The 25,965-nt window shown below is 40.8% G+C and overlaps 1 protein-coding gene across 1 annotated transcript in view; it reads right to left on the bottom strand.

Annotated features, from left to right (window-relative positions):
- The window catches only part of CCNJL (cyclin J like), a 73,588-nt gene that overhangs the window by 6,657 nt on the left and 40,966 nt on the right, over positions 1-25,965 (bottom strand). The window contains exons 3-4 of the mRNA XM_074212492.1: positions 20,774-20,984; positions 5,708-6,007 (exon numbers count right to left, since the gene is read on the bottom strand). Coding sequence (XP_074068593.1) covers positions 5,708-6,007; positions 20,774-20,984 — 511 coding nt within the window. The remainder of the gene's footprint in view (positions 1-5,707; positions 6,008-20,773; positions 20,985-25,965) is intronic.

The raw sequence follows: 25,965 nt of genomic DNA, 5'->3' as shown, positions 1-25,965 counted from the left end.
CCTAGCCGCTCCTCCCTTGAGTGATTTTTTTTAAAATTCCAGGACTATTCTGTTTATTAGGGTTGAGGTGCTGCTACCTATTTGGACCGATGTTAAAATAAAAATTATGAAATACCTATTCTACTTGACTGAGATCCCATTGCCAAGCATGAACCCTAAGTAAGTTAAAAAAAAAATGAAAATATGCCAAAATATTCACAGCAGCACTTTTTGTATTAGCAAAGAACCAGGAGCTTAACAAGTTGTGGTAGATAAATATAATGGATTCCTTACTGTACTATATGTAATGATGAATGAGAGAAATTCAGAGAAACATGAGAAGTCTTCCGTGAATCAAGCTCTAACCAAACCAGAAAAACAATATATCCAATGGGGGGGGCAGGCTAGGTGTCACAGTGGATAGAGCACCGGCCCTGGAGTCAGGAGTACCTGACTTCAAATCTGACCTCTGACACTTAATAATTACCTAGCTGTGTGGTCTTGGACAAGCCACTTAACCCCATTGCCTTGCAAAAACTAAAAACAAACAAACAAAAAAAACCCCACCCAACCTCACTATTGAGACTGTGAGTCAAAGGAAAGACAAAAAAAAAACACCTAAAAAAACAAACAACTGAATGCTATTTGATTATAATGATCAAGCTTGGCCTTGGAGAAGGTGAGAAAATGTGCCTCTCTCCTCTTATTTGCAGAGGTCAAGAGCACATGGGTGTAGAACACTGCACATATTGTCACGCTTGGTTGATGTGTTGATTAGTTGTGCTGAACTGATTTTTCTCTCTTTTTCATTCTTTGTTATCAGGGATGGGTCATTGGGAAGGGGCTGAACTTGAAAATGAAGGTGATATGGGAAGACTGATATGAGATGCAAAGAGAAGTGAGCAGATCAAGTCATTATTAATTAGAGAAATGTAAATTAAAAACCTCTGAGGTATCACCTCACATCTACTAGATTGGCTAAAATGACAAAAGAATGAAAATGATCAATGTTAGAGATGCATGGTAAACCTGGGACACTAAAGCACTGTTGGTAGAGTTGTGAACTGTTCCAACCATTCTGGAGAGCAGTCTGGAACTATGTCCCAAAGGTCTATAAAACTGTGCATACCCTCTGATCCAGTAATAATACTTCTAAGTAAGTATCCCAAAAAGATCATAAAAAAGGAGAAAAGACCCACATGTACAAAAATATTTATAGCAGCTCTTTTTCTGGTGGCAAAGAATTGGAAACTGAGTGGATGCCCATCAATTGGGGAATGCCTGAAAGAGCTATGGTACATGAATTCTGTGGCGTTCTGTAGGAAAATCATGAGGGGCTTGACTTCAGAAAAGTATGGAAAGACTTGCATGAACTGATGCTGAGTGAAGTGAGCAGAACCAGAATATTATACACACTAACAGCAACACTGTGAGATGATCCACTGGGATGGACACAGCTCCTCTCAGCAGCTCAGTGATCAAGAACAATCTTGAGAGATCTGTTAAGGAAAATGCCATCCACATCTAAGGAAAAAACTATGGATTCTGAATGCAAAGTAAAGCATACTATGTTCACTTTTAAAAACTTCTTTTGTTATTCCCCCACTACTTCTAACTCTTCTTTCACAACATGACTAATATGGAAATATGTTAAACATGATTATCCATGTATAGCCTATATCAGTTTGATTTTTGCCATGGGGAAAGGAGAATGGTAGAAAAATGTGTAACTCAAAAGCTTTCAAAGGGCTAAATTTTGAAAACTAAATTTGCCCATAAATTGGAAAATGAATGAATATCTTTTTTAAAAAAATAAAGAGGGGGTGGAGCCAAGATGGCGACAAGAGAGGATGTCTCTTAGGTGCTCTCTCTTAAAACTTATAAACTAAGGACTCTAAATTTTTGAGAGACAGAACCCACAGAGGGACCCAGTGAAGCAGTTCTCCAACTCAAGGTAACCTGGAAAAGAGCAGAAAGGCTCTGCTCCCCAGAGTTGGAAGGAAGGCCAGCCAGAGCAAAGGAACTTCAGCCTCCTGGAGTCACCCCCAGGGTGCTGGGAGCCGTGGCTCACAGCTGGCGGGGGGAGTTTTCTGATCTACGGCCTGGGGAGCACCAGGCACAACTTGGGGGAACAGCGGGGGACCTCTGCCAGAGCGAGCACATGAAGCCCAGCCCTAAGGGCACACAGCGAGCAGTGTGGCCACAGCAGTCCAGATCCAGGAACCAGAAGCAGAAGCCTGTAAGCAGGAGCTCCCAGGGCATGAGTGCAGAGCCTGGGGAGGGAACGAAGAGACTGCCAAGCTCTGTCCTCTGTCCCTGGAACAGGACTCTGGGGCTCTGACCACATTTAGATCCTGATCGCAGTGTAGGCCGCCCATAGAACAGCAGCCCCCCCCACCTCAGCCCCGTGGCAGAGGGGGGTACTTATGGTCATTCACAGACCAGGAGAGAGACAGAGTTTCACACACTGAGATCCTTGTGGGGGTGTCCCAAAAGCTCAGGAAGCACCCCAAAACCAGTCTCAGGCTGGGAAAAAATGAGTAAGCAGAGAAAAGAAAGAGGAACACCATTGAGAAATACTTTGCCTGTGATCACAAGAAGGATCAAAACACTCAATCTGAAGATGAAGAAGTCCAAGCTCCTGCATCTAAAGACTCCAAGAAAAACAGATATTGGGCTCAGGCTATGACAGCTCAAAAAAGACTTTGAGGGGCAGCTAGGTGGCACAGTGAATAAAGCACCAGCCCTGGAGTCAGGAGTACCTGGGTTCAAATCCGGTCTCAGACACTTAATAATTACCTAGCCGTGTGGCCTTGGGCAAGCCACTTAACCCCATTGCCTTGCAAAAAAAAAAAGACTTTGCAAATCAAGTGAGGGAGAAGAAAATTGGGAAAAGAAATGAGAGAGATGCAGGAAAAACATGAAAATGAAGCCAGCAGCTTAGTTAGTCAAGGAGATCCAAAAAAATGCTGAAGAAAATAGCATGCTAAAAACCAGCTTAGGTCAAATAGATAAAACAGCTCAAAAACTTATTGAGGACAAGAATGCTTTAAAAAGCAGAACTGGCCAGATGGAAAAAGAGATAAGAAAGCTCTCTGAGGAAAATAAATCCTTCAGACAAAGAATAGAACTCAGGGAGATTGCTGATTTTACAAGAAATCAGGACTCACTACTTCAAAACCAAAAGAAGGGAAAATTAGAAGAAAATATGAAACATCTCATTGAAAAAACAACTGATATGGAAAATGGATTTAGGAAAGATAATTCAAAAATTATTGGAATACCTGAAAGTCATGATCAGGAAAAGAGCCTTGACATCATTTTCAAAGAATTACTACAGGAAAATTGCCCTGATATCCTAGAAGCAGAGGCCAAAATAGAAATGGAGAGAATCCACTGATCTCCCTGAGAGAGATTAAAAAAAAAAACCCAAAAAAACCCCAGGAATATTATAGCCAAGTTCCAGAGCTTCCAAGTCAAAGAGAAAATATAAGCAGCCAGAAGGCACAATTTAAATATCGTGGAGATGCAGCAACTTAGCCAAAACTACATTAAAAGCTTGTAGGGCTTGGAATATAATATACTGGAAGGCAAAAGAGCTTAGAATGCAACTGAGAATCAACTACCCAGCAAAACTGAATGTCCTCTTCCAGGGAAAAAAGATGGACTTTCAATGAACCAGGGGAATTTCAAATGTTCCTATTGGAATGGCCAGAACTGAACAGAAGGTTTGATCTTCAAATGCAGGACTCAGGTGAAGCATAGAGATTGGAGGAGAAGGGTAAAATATGAGGGACTTAATGATGATGAACTACATGCATTCCTGTATAGAAAAATGATACTGATAATAGTCATATGAGCCTTCTCAGTTAATAGAGCAGGTAGAATGAGCTTTTATAGATGAAGCACAGGAGAAAGCTGAATTTGAAGATAAAATGTGGTGTAAAAATGGAGTCAATAGAAAAAAGGGAAATATAATGGGAGAAAGAAAAAGGAGAGGTGGAATAGGCCAAGATATTTCATATAAGATTTTTTTTTTATTACAATGATCTATTGCAATGATATGAAGGGGGGGAAGGCAAGGGGGAATGAGGGAATCTTCACTCTCATCAGAGGTGATTAGGAGAGGAAATGGCATATATACTCAATGGGGTATGGACATCTGGAGTAAGAAGGAGAGGGGGGGACGGGGGAAGGGGGGGATGTGAATGATGGAGGAGAGGATGGACCATGGGGGGAGAGTGGTCAGATATAACACATTTTCTTTTTTACTTCTTGCAAGGGTATGGGAGTGGATGGCCTGTCTGGGACAGGTGTGCTTGGCCTAAGGGGTGGTATGGGGGCTCGGGGCCTCTTGGCCCCAGGGCCGGGGATCTGTCTGCTGTGCCACTCAGCTACCCTACAGCAGAGTCAATGAAAGGAGAGAGAAAATATAGTACATGGTAGTGGAGAAGTATGAAAGGAGGGAGTTGCGATCAGAAATGGCAACAGTGGAAAAATATGGAAGTAATTGTGATGGATTTATCATAAAGAATGTGATTCACCCGTGACAGAGCTGGTGGTATTGGAACACAGACTGAAGCACATTTTTTATTATTTATGTTGGGGGGGGGGTACAGGGCAAATGGGGTTGGGTGGCCTGCCTGGGGCCACATAGCTGGGTGATCTTTGGGTGTCTGAGGTCAGATTTGAACCCAGGTACTCCTGGCTCAAGGGCCAGTGTTCTGTCTGCCACCCGGCTGCCCCTACTATTATTACTATTTTATTTTATTTTGGGTCTTTTTTTTTTTCTTTTTTTGGTTTTTGCAGGGCAATGGGGTTGGGGTGGCTTGCATGGGGTCACACAGCTAGGTGACTGTTGGGTGTATGAGGCCGGATTTGGGTTCGGGTGCTCCTGGCTCCAGGGCTGGTGCTCTGTCCACTGCACCACCTGGTCATACCTACAATTATTACTATTATTTTTTTAATTTTAAATTTCTTTCTCTCCCCTTTACTTTATTGCTCAAGTGAGTCTATTTTTTTGGGGGAGGGGATATTTTGTTTACTCTTAAACAAGAATATTTTATTAATGTATAAAAAACATTATTTGTACAAAATGAGAATAAGTTTAAAAAAATGAAGAGAGTAACGTTGTACATATTAACAGCAATATTATAACAATGATCAACTGTGAAGATAGTTACTCTGATTAAGACAATGATTCACAGCAATGACAAAGGAGTAAAAAAAAAAATTGCTTATCTACTTCCAGAGAAAGAACTGATGAACAAAAGCTATCAAATTTTTATAAAGATGCTGCTATCTCCCAAAGTGATTTTACTAATTCTGTTACTCTCTTGCTTTTGACCTCTCCTTCAGAGCAGAATCAGGCACAGGATTTAGATCCATTCCAACTTCCTCATTTTTAGAGATGAGGAAACCAAGACCCAGCAGTGAAGTGGTTTTTGCCCAAAGTCAGCTGGGATTAGAGACAGAGCTGGAGATTTTAGAGGTCAGCCAGTCAACTCTCTTCATTGGAGTTCCAAAGAATCATTATAGTGTGGAAATGTAGTACTCCCAACTTACAGGTTGACTCTATTCTATTCATTCTATTCTATTCTATTCATTTTGCCCTAAACTAACCATTGGTTACCATCTCATGACACCTTAATCAACTCCACCCTAGGATAGAAGATGTGCCAACCTCCTGGGATTCTCCCAGTCGCTAGGTGGGCTATCATTTCCTTACCTTGTAATGAGACTTCCAGAAAGTAGTGGGCATATTTCTCTAAGAAACCTTTGGCTTTTGAGAAAGAGAAGATAGGCCAATTGTTGCAGAGGTCCTTTTCACTGAGAGAGAACAAGAGGTAGTAATCCACATAGTGGGCTGGTGTCGGCATGCACAAGTTCCAGCCAAAGGCCTCCAGGAGGAGCAGCTCTGTCTGCATAAGTTCCTTCTTACTCAGGACCAACTGGTAGTTGCAGAAGAGGCCCAAGCTATTCATCTGTTCCAGCTTTGGCACGCGGTCCTCCTTCTCTTCAAATTTGCCTGGGGGAGGGAGGCAGGAGATGGAGGGACAGTTAGACAAGAAAGTATCTGAACTTCCAGGAAGATAGACTGAGGATTCACTGGCCAGGGAGGCCATTAGGCATGGCTTTAAAGTGGGTTTATACTATAGCAGGAAGTTCAGGGTGGAAACATGAGGAAGACCTGTCTGAGATGTCTAACTGAAAATGTTAGCTAGGAAGATTACTGTTATGAGCTCCCAAAAGTCCCTCTTCTCTTCCCTTCCTCACTGCCTCAATATAGTTCTAGAAATCATAGCTATGACTACCCTCCCATAGTCAAAAGTATAAGAACTCTTGTTACTATTCTTTGTTACATTCATGTATGCATACATAAAAACAAACATACATAGGTATATTTTCCAAATCAGACCTACCCTTCTGGGGTCTGGATTAGGAAGATCTGAGTTCAAATCTAGTCTCAGATAACTACTAGCTGTGTGACCCTGGGCAAGTCACTTAATGCTATTTGCTTCAATTTTCTCATCTGTAAAATGAGTTGAAGAGGGAAATGGCAAACCAGTCCAGGATCTTTGCCAAGAAAACCCCAAAGGGGGTCATGAAAAGTCAAACACAACCGAACAATTATAAGGTAGCTAGGTGTTGGAGTTGGGAAGACCTGAGGTCAACTCTGGTCTCAGACACTTCCTACTGTAGGATCCTAATTAAGTCACCTACCTCTGAGAATTGTTGTGAGGAACAAATGAGATAGTTTATAAGGTTCACAGCATAATATGAACACATAGAAAATAAACTGAATGTAAATTAAATGCTTATTAACTTCCCTTCCTATTTCTAGTGAAATAAATATGCATGAGGTCTCATAGTTTATCATAAACATTTTTTAAAATTATTTTAAGATCTACAAAATGGTTTACATCTAAAAACACTGTGAGGTGGGTACTATTGTTATCTTCATTTTATAGATAAAGAAATTAAAGCACATAGAGATTAAGTGATTTACCAGGGCTACACAGTTAGTAGGAGACTTCTGAGGTAGGATTAGAATTTGTCTTCCTGACTCCAAGTTGAGTCCTCTATCTACTACTCTGTCCCTTGGATAACTTGGGTTATAGATGGAGAGCTTTGCTTATTTATTATACTGAGTCATTTTGGGGGGGTAGTGCTAAAGGTTCTTCTTCTATTTATTAAATGGTGTAGTCACTGCAGGGCTGTTTGAGTTTCATCTTTTGACCTTGCACAAGTTACTTTTTAGGTCTTACATATCTTCTCCACATCATCTTACAGGGAGACTGTGTGGGAGTTATTGTTCAGTTGTGTCTGAGGTTTTATTAACAAAGATACTGGCATGATTTGCCTTTCCTTCTCCAGCTCACTTTACAGATAAGGAAACTAAGGCAAACAGGACTATATGACTTACCCAGCTAGTAAGTGTCTGAACCCAGATCTTCCTAGCACTCTATCCACGGTTCCAACTGGCTGCTCTTAAGATTGTGTGGACCTTCTCTCAATCATTACCTCGGCAAATCTGACTCAAATTTATGCGTTCACCCTGAATCATTCATCACTATTTCATCTCCCATTGACCTGGGCTCACAACCTCAGGTTTCATTCCCAACTTTTTAAGCTCATTCTGAATATCTCCCACATATTGCCAAACCTTATCCTTATTTTCTTCACATAGGCACTGCTCTAGGCCAGGTCTTATCACCTCCCACTGGTTTACTAAAGGAATTCCCCCTCAGTGGGTCTCCCTACTTCAAGTCTTTCTCTCACTCTAGTTCATTCCCCATTCTGCTGCCAAAGTGAGTTTTCCAAAGGTCTAACCAGCTCCAGTAGCTCCCCATTCCCTTCACAATCCAAGAGAGCCTCCTTTGAGTGTGTGAAGCTTTTCCATAACCAAGACCCTTTCTACCTTTCCAGTTTCCTTATAGATGGATCTACTTGTTGCTTCTTACTCTTACATGATACTCTCTTTTTCATCTATGGTCACTGGCTGTATCTGATAGAGATTATTTTCTATTCACCTGATTATTCACATACTATCTCTCCCCCCAAAACTCCTTAAGGGTAGGTTCAGGTCTTCCCCCCACCTCCTTTCTGTATATCCTTAGTACTTAGGACATGATAAAAGCTTGCTCTTTGAATTAAAAACAAAAAAAAAATTCTATTTACTTCATTTTTCAATTAACTTGCATTTATTTTCTCTTCCTCTCACCTAATTTAAAAGGAAAAACCTTTGTAACAAATACACCTAGTCAAACAAAAATTCCCCTCACTGTCCATATCCAACAATGTCTCATTTTGCAACTTGAACTATCTGGAGCTGAGAGCCTAGTTCATTCTTGCAGTCATGGTGAATCACTGCACTGCTGGCTTACTTCCTCTTCTCCCCTCTAGGTGTCTATAGAGCTGGACTGTGCCAATGCCTCTCAGGGGGTTTATCTTCCCTCAGAGTTCAGTTCAAGTGCCATCAACATCAAGCCAAGTGCCCTGAGCCTGCCAAGGGTTAGTTAGTGTTGTCTCACTCCTCCAATTACGCCGTATTTACTTATCTATGTACAAACTGTCTTCCCCCAATAAAAGAGATGCTCTTTGAGAATAGGGACTACTTTGTTTTTGTCTTTTCATCATTAGTGGTTAGGAAACACAGTCTGGTGTTGAAAACAGGAGTGCTGGGTGATGGGTTCCAAACTAACCCAATTTGACAAACTCTTAGGATAAAAATGATAATAGTAACTAAGTACTCAGTGGATACAGTGCTGGGCCTGGAGATAGGAAAGACTCATCTTCCTGGGTTTAAATCTGTGCCTCATAGACTTCTTAGTAGTATGACCTTATTAACCCTATTTGTCTCAGGTTCCTCATATGTCAAATGAGTAGAGAAGGAAATGACAAGTCACTCCAGTATCTCTGCAAAAAAAAAAAAAAAAAAAAAAAAAAGCAAGGACAACAATGAAAAACAAATAGGGGCAACTAGGTGGTATGGTGGATTGACCCAGGAGTCAGAAGAACCTGAGTTCAAATCTAGCCTCAGTCATTTAAAAGCTGTGTGATTAAGTCACTTAAACTTGCTTGCCTACCCTGCCCCCAAAGAAAATGACCCAAATGGGGTCATGAAGAGTTGGGCATGACTGAAAAAAGGCTTAACAATTATTTATCATCATCATTTTTTTTGCAAAGCAGTGGGGTTAAGTGACTTACCCAAGGTCACACAGCTAGATAATTAACTGTCTGAGGCTGAATTTGAACTCAGGTCCTCCTGATTTCAGGCCCGGTGCTCTACCCACTGCACCACCTAGCTGCCCTCACATCATCATCTTAATAGCCTACAATTCATATAGAGTTAATTATGGGCTAAGCATTTTGAGATTAGGGAGGCAGGTACCATTATTATCCCCTGTTTTACAGATGAGGAAACTGAGGCAAACAGCAGTCAAATAATTCCCTCAGGGCCACACAGCTGGTAAACTCAGGTCTTCCTGACTCCAGAACCAGTGCTCACATGTTGAAGAAAATTGTCCCTGACCTATAAAGGAGTTCACACATTCTCCCAAAGAGGGATATAAACAGAAAAGTGTATGTAGGGAGAGAGAGAGATCACCAATCATTAGGAGGAATCAAAGAAAGGATTCCCTTGAGAGATGAGCCTTGAAGAGTAGGTGCTAAGGCCCTAAGGCAAGAGTGAAGAAAGGAAGGGTCAGGGTATCCCAAGTGGGCTGCTAGGCTGGAAAGTCCACAAAAGAGGTGATGCATGATAAACACCCTTTGCTGAAGTCTGTAGGCTGTGTGGTACAAAACAAGTCATCTATCTTCTTGGATTTCTAAACAACATCTCTTTGGCAGTTTGGTTAAAAACCTACGGAACCCTTCTCAGACTAGATGCTGGCTATGTTGATAATGGAAGAAAACAGTAAATTTTAATCAGAAGTTAGTAAAAAATACAAATGCATCTTTTTTTAATTCCCTACTTCCTAAAATCTATCCAAGGTTAAGAATCTCTCTGCTCTAAGACCACAAATTAAATTCTAGCTGGGGATGTACAGTAGTAATTGGTCAAAGTGCTAGACTTTGGAGTGCCCTGATCCAGGTCCAGGCCAACTCAAACTGTGGATTTTACCCTAATCCAACCCCCAAACACTCCAGAAGGCACTTAATAAATATTTATTTCCTTGAGTTCAAGATCTCATTGTTGTATGGAGATAAATCTGGGTTCACAAAGACCTTGTCACAGAATTCTCCTACTAAGCCAGCAAGTTCAACAAGTGGAAAGGCCAATGACAGACTATTTGTACATTAAGTATCAGTGAATCAGTGCTTAGTTCAATTTTGCAATGTCCATATTTTAGAATTATTATGGGAGTCCCAAATGCCTTTATGTTATCAACAGAGATTAGAAAAGGACTAGAGGGTCAAAGTTCCAACAGTCATTTCTCTTTCCCCTGCTGGTTGTTGTTCAGTCAGATCTGAGTTTTCATTATCTTGTAGACCATGTTGTCCATGGGATTTTCTTGGCAAAGACACTTGTGATATCTTTTTTTCCCATCTCCTATGGATTAAGGCAAACAGAGGTTAAGTGACTTGCTCAGGGTCACACAGATAGTGTCTGAAGTTGGATCTGAATACAGCTCTTCCTGATTCCAGAGTCAGTTCTCTATCCACTGAGCCATCTAGTTTCCCCCTTCCCTGCTTACCCTTAAGTAATCACTCTGGGGTCAAAATCAATAGATTGCATCTTTCTTCCTTTCTTACTCTCATCTTCAAGTCCCTCCTAACAAATTTGAAGTTGACCCTATAGATGAAAATTTTAAGGAAGATTTCCCTGTGCCTTATGTTCTTTGTTAATCATTTGCCAATTCTTCGTTTCCTTCTCCCGGATGTGCAATATAAACTAGTTTACATTTCCAGGTAGAAACACAAATTATACTTTGCCAATAAGCCCCTGAAAGAGAAAACAGCTGCTGGTCTCTAATAAAAGGTTTGACCTATTCAGAATTTTTTTTTGAATTTTTCCCATGCTTTTAAGGATGGCACAATACCTTCTCCAAAATTATGATGATGTTAGTACAAATAGAATTGTCTGTATTTTACAGATGAGTAAACCCAGGTTCTACCAGATCAATTTCAGAAGCAGGATTTAAACCCTGAGTAGAATGGAAAGATAACTGGGCAGTCTGTGTTCTACCCCTGCCATTTATTATTACCAACTTTCAGACTGTTGCCTCCCCCCACAAAAAAATTTTAGTCTAATTATATCTAACTCAATCACAATAGAGAATATTTTCCATTTCAATATTTTTTTAGCTTACCTTCCTCAACTTTCTTATCTTACCTTCCCCAGCCTTCATTCACAATAAATACTCCTTCAAATCTGGCACCTACATTTTTGCCCTTAGTGAGGGAAGTATCTGGTCTAGTTGCCAGGGATAGTCTCCACTGTTACAAGGGTCTGGAGATGGGAGGGGTGGAGGGCCCCTGTGCCTCAGGGAATCCAGATAGAACATCTGAGCTGGAGGCTGCTAAGCTACCCTCTCCCAGGTGGGAGCCAGACCCATGCCTGTTGGCTATAGAGGTGGCAGCTGGGGTCCTGCTGTCCCTCTCTGTTCCCAGCTGTTGTCTAGAAGCTTACCCCTTGCCAACCCAGAGTTCATACGACCTTGGAATGAAATTAAGATCCAAGGGTCAGGATATTACTCTGGGAGGCAGTCTGGAGGAACATAAAAATTAGGCCAGAAGTCTCCCCCTAACAGTTATAAATAAGCTCTTCCTTGTCTCACTCAGTTCCTCCCCCCAATTCTGTTCTCAGGAGGCTGACTTTAAACATCAAACAATGCACTTCCCTTTAAGGGATGCAGTCTGAGAGAGCTATAATTAGCTTCTTGGCTTCTGCACGTTTACTGCATACTACTCCCCCTCCCCTTCTATCCCCCTCAGTCACAATCATGAATCAGGGTGAGTGGTCCATTGTCCAGGCTGCACAAATCTGACTCAGCTGTCTCTGTCTTATCTCCAATCTGCCCAGACACCAGATGCAAGAAAAATTCTTTGGGGGAGTCACCTACAAAGGGGTCTTGGAAGGGTCATGTGCATTCTAAAACACTAAAGAAAACCATAACTTCCCCACAGCCACACTCCTTTCTCTTCCTCAAATGTGTACTTTAAGAGGAGTAGGGGAGGGGAGAGAAAGTTTTCCAGATCCACAGATTCTTCCCTCTGGTCCAGGACACAGTTACTGCAGATGCTGACCTTAGTATTTTACAAACACACAGTGAATGATCCATCAGGCACAATTCCAAAGGCCAGTCAATGACAGTAACAAGAGAAATTTCTTTCCTTGGATCAGGGATTTGTTTGGAATTGTGATTCAAAAGAGGAAGTGCTGGTTGGGGGTGGGGGTGGGGGGAGAGACTGGGGGAATAGAGAAGGGAGCCTTGCAAAAGACAGGCAGGAATAAACCAACTTTCCTAGCTTCTCAGGGCAGGGAAAAGATGCTAACCCCTGATCCCTCTAAGAAGTGAAGACATTAACTATCCACAGACTATGAAAAATTAAAACTATACTGAGGGCATAGTCCCAGCCTAAGGATTTAGCAACTCTTTTTTTAGGGAATACTATTGTCCTTCTAGAACAGGGGTGGGTCCTCGAAATCACTTGGTCTGGTGCTGCCAAGGCAACCGAAAGAGGGACTAGACATTCAATAAATATAGGAGTTTTTTATGGATGAATTAATTAAATATTTGACCAAATATAGCAGGCTAATTTTTAAGTAGATAATTTCATATAGCCCTCAAATGATATTATAAATATCTAAATGGCCCTTTCTTAACACTTTCTTCTCTCTGACTTTTCTACAGACATTGACCTTCCTGCTGTTTTTCCCAAACTATCTTCCAACTTGGTTCTCCCTCCTCCTCATCTCTGATGCCTTGTTTCCTTGGCTTCTTTCAAGATTCTGTTCAGGTATAGTCTACAAGAGACCTTTTTGGGGCCCTCCATCCCAACAAATAGCACCTTCCTTCTGAGATATCATTCCATCTATCTGTCTGTCTCTATACATACCTATATATGTATCTAGCAATCTCTCTACCTAGATCTCAATCTTTCTCTGTCTCATTTGTATATAGTTGCTTACAATTCATTTCTAGTTGCTCCCTATTAGAGGAAGCTACATATTACAGTATAGAGAGCAATGGACTTGGGAGTCAGGAAGAAATGAGTTCAAATTTGGTTTCAGAGACTTGCTGGTGGGATGGCCCTACACAAGTCAATTAACCTCTTTCAGTCTTAGTTTCTTCTAATAACAACAACTACCCTCTGGAGTTGTGAGGATTAATGAGGTTTTATATATATATATACATATATATATATATATAGATATAGATATATATAGATATATATAGATATATAGAGATATAGATATATAGATATATATATGTATTAGTCAACATTTGGCATATGGTAGGCACTTAATCCTTTCTTCCCAAATGGGAGCTTCTTGAGGGGAAGGAATCATGCTTTTGCTTTTTCTATGTCTCCTTAGCTCTTAACATAATGTTTGGTTCATATAGAGAGCATAATAAATATTTGGAGGGAGAAGTCAGCTAGCTTGGCATAGGATCAGTAGTCAGGATATCTAGGTACTAGGCCTACTTTGCCACTAATTAGCTATGAGAACTTGGGCAAGTTATCTCACACTGCCACCAAGCCCTCAAGCCTCATTCTCCTCATCTACAAAAATAATGGGTTAGGTTAGAGAATTTGAGGGTCTCTTTCAATAGGATCCACAGATTTCACACTAGAAAAGACCTAAGGTCGTATTGTTCAATCTTCTCATTTTGAGATGAGGAAATGGAAGACTAGAGATGTGATATGATTTTCCTGAGGTCATAACACAGCAGTAATGAAAAAAAAAGGGAGATGGAAAGGGAGAAAGTGAATGAGGAAAGAGGAGGAGGAAGGGGGGGGAGAGGGAGAGAGAGAGAGAGAGAGAGAGAGAATATGTATTTACCAAGGGAAGACCTCCTCATACACACACTAAAGGGAGCCTGCTTTTCTGATGCTAATTCCAGTTTCTCCAGGCTCAGCAATAGAGTAACCTGAAAGGGCAGGCAAGGATAGTCTCTGTTTAGCCAGGCAGAATCCCATTCTGTAGACTAAGACAATCTATTTCCTGAGAAGGTCAGGGACCAGAAAACAGAATGAGGAACTGGAGGTTGCCCTTGGACAACACAGTCATTATTCCAGTATACAGGGAATCATAAACACTCTCTGTAGTAGTGTGTTCTACAGATCTTGGCTTGGGATGATTAAAAGTCTGCTGATCAAAAAAAAAAAAAAGCCCTTCTAACTGGAAGCTAGCATGCTACTAGGAGACAACCTGGGTTGGAATCCCTGGCTCAGTGACCTATATACATGGTGTGAATGAACAAGTCATTACTCTCAAAGCCTCATCTGTAAAGCAGACATACTGCTGTCCTCCCTATTGGAATTACCAAGATCTCATGGACAGGGAAGCCTGAGGTCACAAGAAGAGGCTTAGGGGTGGGAGGGTGAAAAGAGAAAAAGCCCAGACAAGGTTTCCTCTCTTTTGGCCATAGAACAAACTCAGTGGGAGGGAAAGAGGAAAAGACACTAATGCCCTCCAGTGGCTTCTCTTTCAAATCAGCCAGGGCTTGCTTCCTCAGGTCTTTGTTGGCTTCCTCTTTTCCAGGGGCTCAGGTCACTGGGAGGTTGGGAGGAATCTACTCTGAGCCATGAACATAAGTCACTCTAGAGGGATTAGGCCAGCCAATGTATTTTTAAAAAGAACTGTTCTTTAGACTTGGCACAGTGTCTGCCTGGGTCTAACTGCCAGCAGAACACTGGTTTCTTTTTTTCTTTCTTTTTTACTTTAAGCAAAAACAAAACAAAAATAAACCCTAGGAAGCAGATTGCTTTTATTCCCCCACCAAGTTTTATTGATTTTTTAAATACCATCACTCCCCAGTATCTCTTCTACCTCTTTTTCCCATAGAAGAACTTAATCTGGTAACAACCATTTTTATCTTTCAAAGCAAAAAAGACTCTACCCATAGAAGTTGGTTGGTTACATCTTGTGGCTAATAGGGTAGGCAGTTGATTCCAGTTTGTTTGTTTTTTTTCCCCAAAGATACATGACAAAGAGGAGAGGTGATTTGTATGTAGTTTCTCAAGAAGGAAAACATGGTGGCAGTATTGCTATGGCTCATTTGCTTAAAGGTTTCTCAAATAGCTGAGACAATTTCCTCATCTCAGGGGTGGAATATATATATTAACCTGCCCTGGCTTCTCAAAATAGGTCTCCTTGTTTCCTCTAGCATCTCAAACTGTGTTGCCCCTAAAGTGACACAGATGGTCTCACTGCCTGTGACACCTTCCACAGATAGGCTGAAGGTCATTTATTATTTGGCAGGGTTGGAACTACCAGAGGTCAGTCCTAAGACCTTTGTCTGAAGGAGGGAGAGGAATCTTTTTTTTTTTTTAAGGATAGGATATTATAGTCATTCCAGTTTGAAAGGGCAAAAGAAGACAAAAGCCCAGTAAAGCAAGTTCACAATTTATTTCCAAAGAGGATATGATAATATGCTTTATAAAAATGTGACTAGAAGTCAGAGAAATTCTACTATGTTTTCTCCACAGTGGAAGAAAACATGGCCTTCCCAGCAAAGTTACCCAACACCGAAAAGAGTTCAGAGGACAGATTGTCGGCAGCAGGGTGACCCCTTTTAAAACTGGGTTATGATTTAACACTCATTATACCAGCAGAGCCCAAGCTGTCCCTCAAGCACCAAAGCTTTGCTACAGGTCAGTTTAAGATCATCTATAAAATGAGGGGATTGAACCACATGGCCTGAGGTTCTTTTGGGCTCCAAATCTAATGTCTCCAGAGCAGAAGACACCTGGGTCCTTGCCTTCCTCTGATCCTAAGTTTCTGATCTCTCAGATCCAGATTTCCTTAGTGCTGAGAGAAATGAAGAATGTTCAGATCTCAGAAGCTTGTTTAGAGCAAAATAGGCAATGGGCTGGTTGTTTCCTTCCCAGGTGGAATAAAGGAGGTTTCTCTAATATAGGTCAACTAAACCCCCATAGTTATGTTTTGTAATGTGAGATTAGAAAGTCACTGCATGGTACAAGTAATTCATCCTACACATCCCCTAGGGGTGAGGGCTTTCACTGAGAATACCATATGTAGATGTATATGGTTTCTGAGGTAATGATACCATGAATTAGAATGTTAGGATTGGAATTAGCACCTTCAGGTTTTCAAACCCTATTTCTTTTTTTTTTAAGGTTTTTTGGCAAGGCAATGGGGTTAAGTGGCTTGCCCAAGGCCACATGGCTAGGTAATTATTAAGTATCTGAGACCGGATTTGAACCCAGGTACTCCTGACTCCAGGGCTAGTGCTTTATCCACTGCACCACCTAGCCACCCCCAAACCCTATTTCTGACACAAAAGCTGGGTGATCTTGTGTCTCAGTTGGGTAACTCCCTAGGACTTACCTACTAAGCAGGTCAATGGAGGTATTCCCTCTTATACACTAGGAGTGGGAAAAGTAAAAAGCCATAGAAATGGTTTTTTTCCCAAGAGTAAAACCACATAAATGAAAAGCATTTTAATCATTCCATAAGCAGAGACAGAGGCAGTTTTGAAGAGGTCACTGTGTGCAGATAACTGCCAAGGAAATAGAAGATAACAAATCTACAACTCAAAATTGAAAGGACACAGCTTCCATTCTTGGATCAGTTTTGCTGCTTGGGAGTGAATACCTCTAACAGCTTCAGAAGCCAACACCCTTTTGCTGCCCAATGTAGTAAACTTGAAATTTTAATATTCCTTCTGGTCTCTTTAATAAATATGATGAAAATTATTAAGAGCTATAAAAAATGTTCCTACTTTTTGAACCAATGATTCTTAAACCCTGTCCCAAACACAGTACCTACATATAGTAGGCATTAAATAAATGTTAGCTATCTTCCTTCCTTATTCTGGCAGTTTTATTCAAATAGTAAAACAATTTAAAATAGCCCATTTCCATGACTGGGAAATAGCTAAGAATGAAGGGCAGCTAGGTGGTACAATGGATAGAGCACTGGCCTTGGAGTCAGGAGTACCTGAGTTCAAATCCAGCCTCAGACACTTATAATTACCTAGCTGTGTGGCCTTTGGCAAGTCAATTAACCCCATTGCTTTGCAAAAAACTATCTAACTAAATAAACAAATAAATAAATGAATAAATGAATGAATATAATGAAAACTAGAGGCTGGTGTTGAAAGCCCTACTGCTACATTATTCAGAGCTATAAAAAATGTTCCCACTTTTTGCTGGGCAACTCTGGGCAAATTATTTAACCCTGTTTGCCTGTTTCCTCCATTTGTCAAATAAGCTGGAGAAGAAAATGATAAACTACTACAGTATCTTTGTCAAGAAAACCCTAAATGGGGTCACGAAAGAGTTGATATGACTGAAAACAACTGAACAACACCACGTGCTTTTAAAAAATAAAATGAATATTACAGTTGATTTGTGACTAGGTTTAGAATTTTAAAACAAAAACCCCTAGAGGTGCTAAATAATATCTCTGGTTCGGAAGCTATGTTCCCTCACAGATTCTACATAAATCAAAGGCATAGGTCCCCTGGAGAGAGAACCAAGGGTAGCTTTCATCAGCCTCCAACAATTACAGCCCCAGAAACAACCATCATCCCTTCAAGGAAAGTTACTTCAATCTGATGAAAGCAACCCATTAGTTCATTCCTATCCACTAGAAAGGGATTAAGCTTGCTTTCAAGTCCTTTAGGTCTCAAACCAGGCCTCTTATAGCAATCAAGGTGAGGAAGGAGGAGGGAAGTTTATTGGGGGAGAAGATAGGCTGCCCCTGGAGGTTTTAGAGCCACCAATGTACCAGAGTCAGACAGGCCTTTTATTGGAATCTCTTGTCCCTGAAGATCTCCTGTTTAAGGAGCCATTAACACTGTTATTCTATCTGAGTGCTCACTGCAACGCCCCCCCCACCCCCCACCCCCGGCCAGGCGCCCAGTTCTTCCCCACATTTCCCTTCAAGTCAAAACATGGTGACATGTAAATCGAACTTATCAAAAGGCACAGTGGAAAAGCAAAATTTTTCATGAGACCAAGGAGAGGGATATGGGGTGGATGGGTAGGGGGACACCTTGCTTGCCTCAGTTTCCTCATCTATAAAATGAACTAGAGAAGGAAATAGTGAACCACTCCAGTATCTTTGCTAAGAAAACCACAGATGGGTTCATGAAGAGTTAGACTAAAATGAACGAGCAACATAACCAGGAAAGGCTCAGGAGATAATAAAGAAGCAAAGGTCATATGGTAGATGGGAAAACACACTGACCTAGAAATCAGGAGATGTGGGTTCTAATCACAGGACCACAAATTTAGCATTAGAAGGGACTTTAGGGGCAGCTAGGTGGCACAGTGGACAGAGCACCGGCCTTGGAGTCAGGAGTACCTGGTTCAAATCTGACCTCAGACATTAATAATTACCTAGCCGTGTGGCCTTGGGAAAGCCACTTAACCCCATTGCCTTGAAAAATCTTAAAAAAAAAGGGGGGGGGGACTTTAGAAGTCATTGAGTCCAATCCTCTCATTTTATGAATGAGAAAAATAAAGCCCAGAGAGATTATGTGACTTATGTGACCAGGATCACACATCTGATGGGTATCTGAAAAGGGAATGAAACCATTCTATCTGACCTAAGTCCAGCATTCAGAGATTCACTATCCCACTAGCCTTTAAGAACTAATCCTAATTTTGCCATTCTTTAGCTGTGTTAATATTGGTCAAGTCACTTAACTGGACTCCTCACCTGTACAATGGAGGCGACACTACTTCTAATAGCCAACTCATAGCTTCTGGTGAGAATTAAATGACATAAAATCTGTAAAGTCTAATTGCAAGCATCAGAAAAAGTATATAAATTCCTGATGTTATTCATCATTATGTATAAAATGAAAATGTACTAGGTCTCCTGTCTCCTGTAGGACTGCAAGTCTGTTTCTACTGGATACCACCATCTTGAGACCCAAGGCTAGAATCTAGAGGGAGGCAAACTAGCTGTTTTTGCAAACAGATGCACCTTTAGTGATGTTCATCAGTGTTTTCTCTCAATTTCCTCAGGATTAGCTCCTGAGAATCTGCTATGCTAAGAGGCTTCCTTCTCATCCTTTAAGGGGGACTTCTGGGAGAAAACATTCTTCTGTGACCAGACTGGTTAAAGTATGCTTTTATAAAAGATCATGATCTGACAAGCCTTTGGTAGGAGGGTAAATACCTGAAGCCAAAAACAAGGTGTTTTTTTTTAAAATAAGGGGAAAGCTGTGCTCAAAACTTCCTAGTTGATAGCCTGTTGACCCACAGCAGGGAGTCTGAGAAGGCAGCAGGGAGAAGGAATGAATGGGATTTCGGGGCTGTCATGGAAACTTTTCTTTCCCTGGGCGATGGCAGCATATGGCAGGTGCCCCCCAAAGTCAATTTCTCCTGCCTCGGGCTGGCTCCAGCCCTCAGCCACGTAATACTGTCTTCCTTTCAGGCTGAAGCGTCTCCCCCCCTACTCCTTTCCTTTATTTCCCCTCCCCCCTTACTCAGTCACTGTAGCAACATACTCCCCTTCTTAGCTTCACAGATGCTCAGAGGGGAGGCTCATGTAGCCTCCTGTTGAAATTTAACTCTCTGTCCCTCCCCCCTGAAAACACTATTCAGATTCAGCCCCTGACAACAGAGAGCTGCTCAGACTGACAGCTGTACCCCGGTCCAGGTGGTGTACCCTGGCTTCTACTGGTTAAGATGCAGCCAAGGAAGCCAGGCTCATTTCTGCTTATGAATGGGGAGGGGGAGAGAAAGGGAGAGGGGAGGAGAGTTAGTTGCTTTTTGGCTCTGAAATACATAACTCAGCTCTATTTTCCTAAGTTTAGCTCCTTTCCAATAGGTGTGTTCTGTATAGCAAGACTGTGGTCTAGAAACTCTCCATTTTCTCTTAGACAAAGATGCAAGATTCTCTCTCTACATCAAAGAGAGATGGCTAAAGACTAAGGAAGACTAAAGAAATGATATCACCAAACACAGTGCAGAACCAATCTCTTTCAAGAAAAAGTTCACTGGTCAGCCTAGTGACAGGGACTCATCCATTTGTCAGCCATACATCAGACATTTCAGCTGTGTCTCAATCTTTGTGATCCTATTTGGGGTTTTCTGGACAAAGATAATGGAATAATTTGTCATTTCCTTCTCTAGCACATCTGACAAGTGAGGAAATTGAGGAAAGCAAAGGTTAGGCTTCAGCCAGGGTCATATGGCCACAAAGTGTCTGAGTCTGGAATTGAATTTGGGTCTTCCTGACTCTGGGACCAAAGTCCTATCCACTCTATTAGCTGTTCAGATGTTCAGAAATGTCCTATATTTCTAGTAAAATTTTTGGAAAAGTACAAACCCCACCAGGGTCTGTGCCTCTGTTACATGGTAATACTTGTTATGGTCAAGGGAAAAAAAAAATTCAGGGAGATCCTAAAGATGTTAAAGAAATCAAAGGTTCCTCTCCACTACAAGCACTAGTTGTACCAATTCTCTTGCTACTCTGGGTCCAAGTGACTATGGTACACAGTCCTTTCCAATCACTCACTTTATAAAGTCATGCAAGAGGCTTGTGAGGTGATGGGGGAGGGGAGGGTGAAATGATGTGAGAAATCCAGAGATCCTTTCCTCCCCTCCTCCCTCTCCCCCTGGAGAGGATTCTACTTACTTGCCAGCAAGAGACAGGCTATGGCCACAATACGCAGCTGCTTTGCAGTCACACTGTATCGGTCCATGAAGAGATCCAGCAGGTAGACAGCTAGGTGTCTGGCTGTGGGGCAGAGCTTGTAGTGGTTGCTGAGGACAGAAACCAAGTCAACAAAATACCTTCTGTTCTCCAGGAGGGGGGACTGGGCTTTATAGACAGGCAGCTTCAGCTCCTGGGGGAACAATAAGAAGGAGAGGAGATGAGAATCCTGGGATGTTTAAGGAGAGCACCCAAAGCTTAATTTGTTGCCTGTTCAAGGAGAGCATCTAGCAAGCTAATGTTTTGTGGATGAATGATGAACCCTGAGGACCCACAAAGACTTTCTACTCATAGTAAATTTCTGTGGAAGTAGGGGGTGGCATGCAGGTGGTTAAATGACCAAGACAGACTTAGAGTCAACAGGTCATAGTTATAGAACTCCAAGATATGTTAGAATTCATCCAGTATAATACATTTATTTACAAACGAAGGAACTGAGACCCAGAGAGATTAAAATAACTTTACAGCTAAAGTCACAAAAATGGCTAAGAACTGAGCTTCAAACCTAGGTTCTCAAACTCCAAAACCTCTTTTTAATGCATTATGAACAACAAGAGCATTTGGCTTTAGGTTTGGATTTTGTAGTGAAAGGAGGAGGAGGCCTTAATTCCTAACTTTGCTACTTATTAGCTATATAATTGAGCAAATTACTTCTTTATCTGTAAACCATTCTACCCCACTTCACCTCCTTCTCCACCCCATAGGATCATAGCACTAAGCAAAAGACAATTTCTTCCCTCAAGGAGCTCACAATCAAATCCAGTACTTCAAATCTAATACTCACTATCTATGTGCTCAGTCAAAATGATCCAATTTTTGAGAGAAAGGCAAAATCTGTCCTAGGAGAGGGAAAAGAGGATGAGGAGGGGGAAAGAATTGAGGGAAGAATTCTATATCACTGTGTCAGGTTCTCAAATCAATTATTTTCCAAACCAAGTACATAGTAATTTTGGATAGTGGGAATCACTCTGGGTCTAGGTGTCAGAAGAGTTAGGTTCCAGTTGTAGCTGCCATTGTATGATTTTAGGCAAATCAATCTCCTTTTGTGGGGTAGCTTGGTGTAGTGGATAGAGTGTTGGATTTGGAGTTGGGAGGAGCTAGGTTGGAATTCTCATTCTATTATGTCCTGGTTGTATGATGTTGGGCAAGTCATTTAACTTTTCTGGGCCTCCAGGGTAGCTGGAATTAGGAAGAACTGACTTTAAGCCAGAAACTCTATCCACTATGCCAACTAACTATGTATGTATAAAAAATATTAAAAAGTATGTATATATGTCATCTCCCTTCTCCGTCCCCTTTCCCAATGGAAGACAGGGATGTTTTGAATTTTCTTTGCTTGCCTTGTACATTGTAATCACTTAAAAAATGTTCTCTGGCATTTACTGACTCCATAAGGTCTGGGAGAATGTCTTACCTACTAATTTTTAATCTCCTCTAATACCTAAACAATAAGTTTTTTGGTTTTTTTTAGATTTTTCAAGGCAATGGGGTTAAGTGGCTTGCCCAAGGCCACAGGGCTAGGTAATTAATAAGTGTCTGAGGCCCAGATTTGAACTCAGGCACTCCTGACTCCAAGGCCAGTGCTCTATTCACTGTGCCACCTAGCCGTCCCATCTAAACAATAAGTTTATATTTGTTGATGGTTAGAAGATATCTTTTTATATACATATAAGAGCACTATAGCTGACCTTCTCTAACCTATAACTCATTACAATTAGGCATTAATATAAAGGTTTAAAGATAATTACCTAAAACTATAGCAACAGACTGAAACAAGAATCACATACAAATATGACATTTATACCTGATTAATTTATAAGCTTCATGAAATCAGAAGACTAAATGAATTATCAAGTGAATTCAACATGCTTTTTAAATTTATTAAGCATTAAGCACTGAGTTTCACATTAGGTTTACAGAGACAAAAGTCAAAATAATCTCTGCCTTCTCTATTAATCTACCTAGTACAATGTGCTACACATGTAAAGCACTCAAATGTTTGTAAAAAATTAAAAGGCATCCTTAAATCTTGTTTGTTTGTTTTTGCAAGGCAATGGGATTAAGTAACTTGCCCAAGGTCACACAGCTAGGTTGTTAATATTAAGTGTCTAAGGCTGCATTTGAACTCAGGTCCTCCTGACTCCAGGGTGGATGCTCTATCTGTTGTGTCACCTAGCTGCCTGCATCCTTAAATCTTGAATAAAAACCTCCCAAACACTACAAAAACTCTCATCTCCCAATCAACACTACAAAAAAATACCAGAGAGTCTTATACCCCTCCCTCCCCATTTTACAGAAGAAACAATCCCAGTAGGCTCTGCATGATCAGATAAAGGTCATATAGCTAATAAGCTGGGACTGGAACCCAGGTCTTCTGATTCAATTTTCATTTAGTGTTTTTTTTTTCACAATACCATGTTTGGTATTTTCTGAAGAGGCTATATACATTTATTTACCCAAAAAGAAAAAACAACTAGGTTTTCTGAAAAAGAAAAAAAAAAAAGATACTACTTTGGTTGTCCATAGGCGAACTCTCTGGCCTCTTGGCTTCAACCTCTATCCTCTAAACTGGAATGGAGTTCTTAATTTTTTTGTGTCATGGACCCCCTTTTCAGTCTGGTGGTGTCAGCCTAGGGCCACCTTAGAATAAGGTATTTTCAATGAATAAAATGAAACAAAAGATTGCAAAGGAAAACAATTTTGTTGAAATACTGTTTTATCAAAGTTTAAAAACTAAATTTTGGGGCTTCATTCAAGTTTAAGAACTGTCCTAAGGGCCATTTGGCAAAGTTGGTTTCCAGATACTAGCCAGGACATACAGATATCACAAAGGTCTTTGTTATCAGCTACTTTCGGACTTCCTAGAAGTTTCCTAGAAGGTTGTCTGGATTCAAACAAATATCCTTTTTTGCAAAGCAGCCAGGATTTAAAAGACAATAGGGCAGCTCCTCAACTCAGCCAGCTCTTAACTCAATTACTAGGATTAGAAGGGCATTTTGCAGTCAGCTATTGGCAAGTGTAGTAACTAGAGAGGAACAAAATGACTTAGAGCAGAAGTTCCCCTCAAGAAGTTTACACAAGGCCCCCAGGTCAACGGTGGGAGAGGGAAAGGGCATTCACTGAAGTTTGTAGAATTCCTATTCCCAGTTCTGGTTAAAATGGGTTTCTTTATTGCATTTGATTATCTTTTAAACATATACTTCTGAAATGACCTCTGTTCACAAGCTGGGTCTCAATGGACCCTTCTACTGCTAAAAGTTCTTGGTCACAGGAAGGGATAAAAATCCCACCTCTGGCAAGAAAACTTTATCACTGGGTTCTCCATAGAAGTGGTTTATATATGAATGAATCTATGAAAAAAGCATTTATTAGGAGTTTTTCTGAGCTCTGGGATCACAGATAATATATTTGAGACTGTTTCTATTTAAAATGTTCACTCTCGGGGTGGCCAGGTGGCATAGTGGATAAAGCACCGGCCCTGGAGTCAGGAGTACCTGGGTTCAAATCCGGTCTCACACACTTAATAATTACCTAGCTGTGTGGCCTTGGTCAAGCCACTTAACCCCGTTTGCCTTGCAAAAAAAAAAAGATGTCTTAAGGGTGCAATGGTGGTAAATGGCAAGACCCAGAGGTTCCCAAGTTATTATTTATTTAGCTATCTCTCAGATGAGTTTAATTTCCACAGAAGGACATTTTGGAAACCATATACTGCCAGGAAACTTGAAAAGGGATTATTAGATAAAGAGGATGATGCAATTAATAAAAGATAACTCATAACATTAGGATGACTGCTTTTGAATTATGCCACATAGTAGCTATTGGACCTTAAGACAAGTCACTTAACCTCTGGGCCTCAGTTATCTTCTCCATTCACTGTTTCCTCTATTTATCTTTCAGGGTAGATGTTCTCTCTACTCTTTCCCTCCTTAGCTATCTTGGAAGTTTGTATAGGCTCAATTATTTTCCCTACAAAGTTCATCCTCAGATTTATTTATCCAGCTCTAATTTCTTTTAAGACTTTCCTGAATTATAACTCCAATAGCCTATTGAACCATCTCTCATCCCCAAAACCTTGAGAGATTTTGATTGATTCTTCCATTGTTACTCATTCTCCACAAAATCATCCTGTCATTTTTATCTCCATAACATCTTTTCTAATCAGTCCCCAATTTTCTACTCAGCCACTGACCTAAAGTATAGATTTATTACAATAGCCTCCTAACTAATATTCAGTCTCTCCCTTTTCTAATCTGTCCTTCACATAGTTGGCAAAAGAATCTTCTGAGGGCAGCTAGGTGATGCAGTCCTGGAGTCAGGAGGGCCTGAGTTTTGATGGTTACCTAGCTATGTGACCTTGGGCAAGTCATTTAACCCCATTGCCTCAAATAAAAAAAATTTAATTATTTAAAAAAAAAAAGAAATGTTCCTAAAAGGCTTGGGCCTGGTCATATCCACATCACAAAAATTGTCTGTGACTCTCCTAAATAAAAACAATACAAAGCCCTTAGCCTGGCATTCCAAGAATCTCAATAATTTGACTGCAATCCACTTGTGCAGCCTCATTGCCTATTACCTAGCTTGAGCTCTCTAGATTCAAGCCTAGACTATTTAGAGCTGTACTCTATACACCTGGAATCCTTTCTTCATTCCGGCCTTTCACAGTTCTTACCTTCCTTCAAGGCTTGGGTACCATTTCCTCTATAAAGCTTTTTCTATTCAGGCTCAAAATATTCTCTCCATCCTCAAATTTTCCCAGAACATGAGATTCAGACATCTTTTTTGTCTCCCACTCTCAGCCAGCCAGCCATCATTCCCAGAAATATTATACTTTTCCATATTCTTATTGATCTTCCCAGTAAAATAAAAGCACAACTTGTTTCTAACTCTGTATTTTCAATGTCTGACACACAAGGGCCTAAGAGTAGGTAGGTGAAAGGTGAAATAGATTTCAGCATGCTTAATAGAAAACTTCCTAAGAATTGGATCTATCCAAAATCAAATAGGTTATTACCTTGGGAGGAAGCAGTAGGAGCTGGAGGAAATCAGGACAAAATGTTGCCTAATCTTCCATTTATCCTAATATTAAACCTAATCTTTCCATCTATCCATTACAC

This window comes from Macrotis lagotis, chromosome 1 (assembly GCF_037893015.1).
Source record: "Macrotis lagotis isolate mMagLag1 chromosome 1, bilby.v1.9.chrom.fasta, whole genome shotgun sequence".
NCBI classification, from domain to species: Eukaryota; Metazoa; Chordata; class Mammalia; order Peramelemorphia; family Peramelidae; genus Macrotis; species Macrotis lagotis.
The sequence above is the reverse complement of the archived record's forward strand: the minus strand, read 5'-3'. Positions and strand labels throughout refer to the sequence as shown.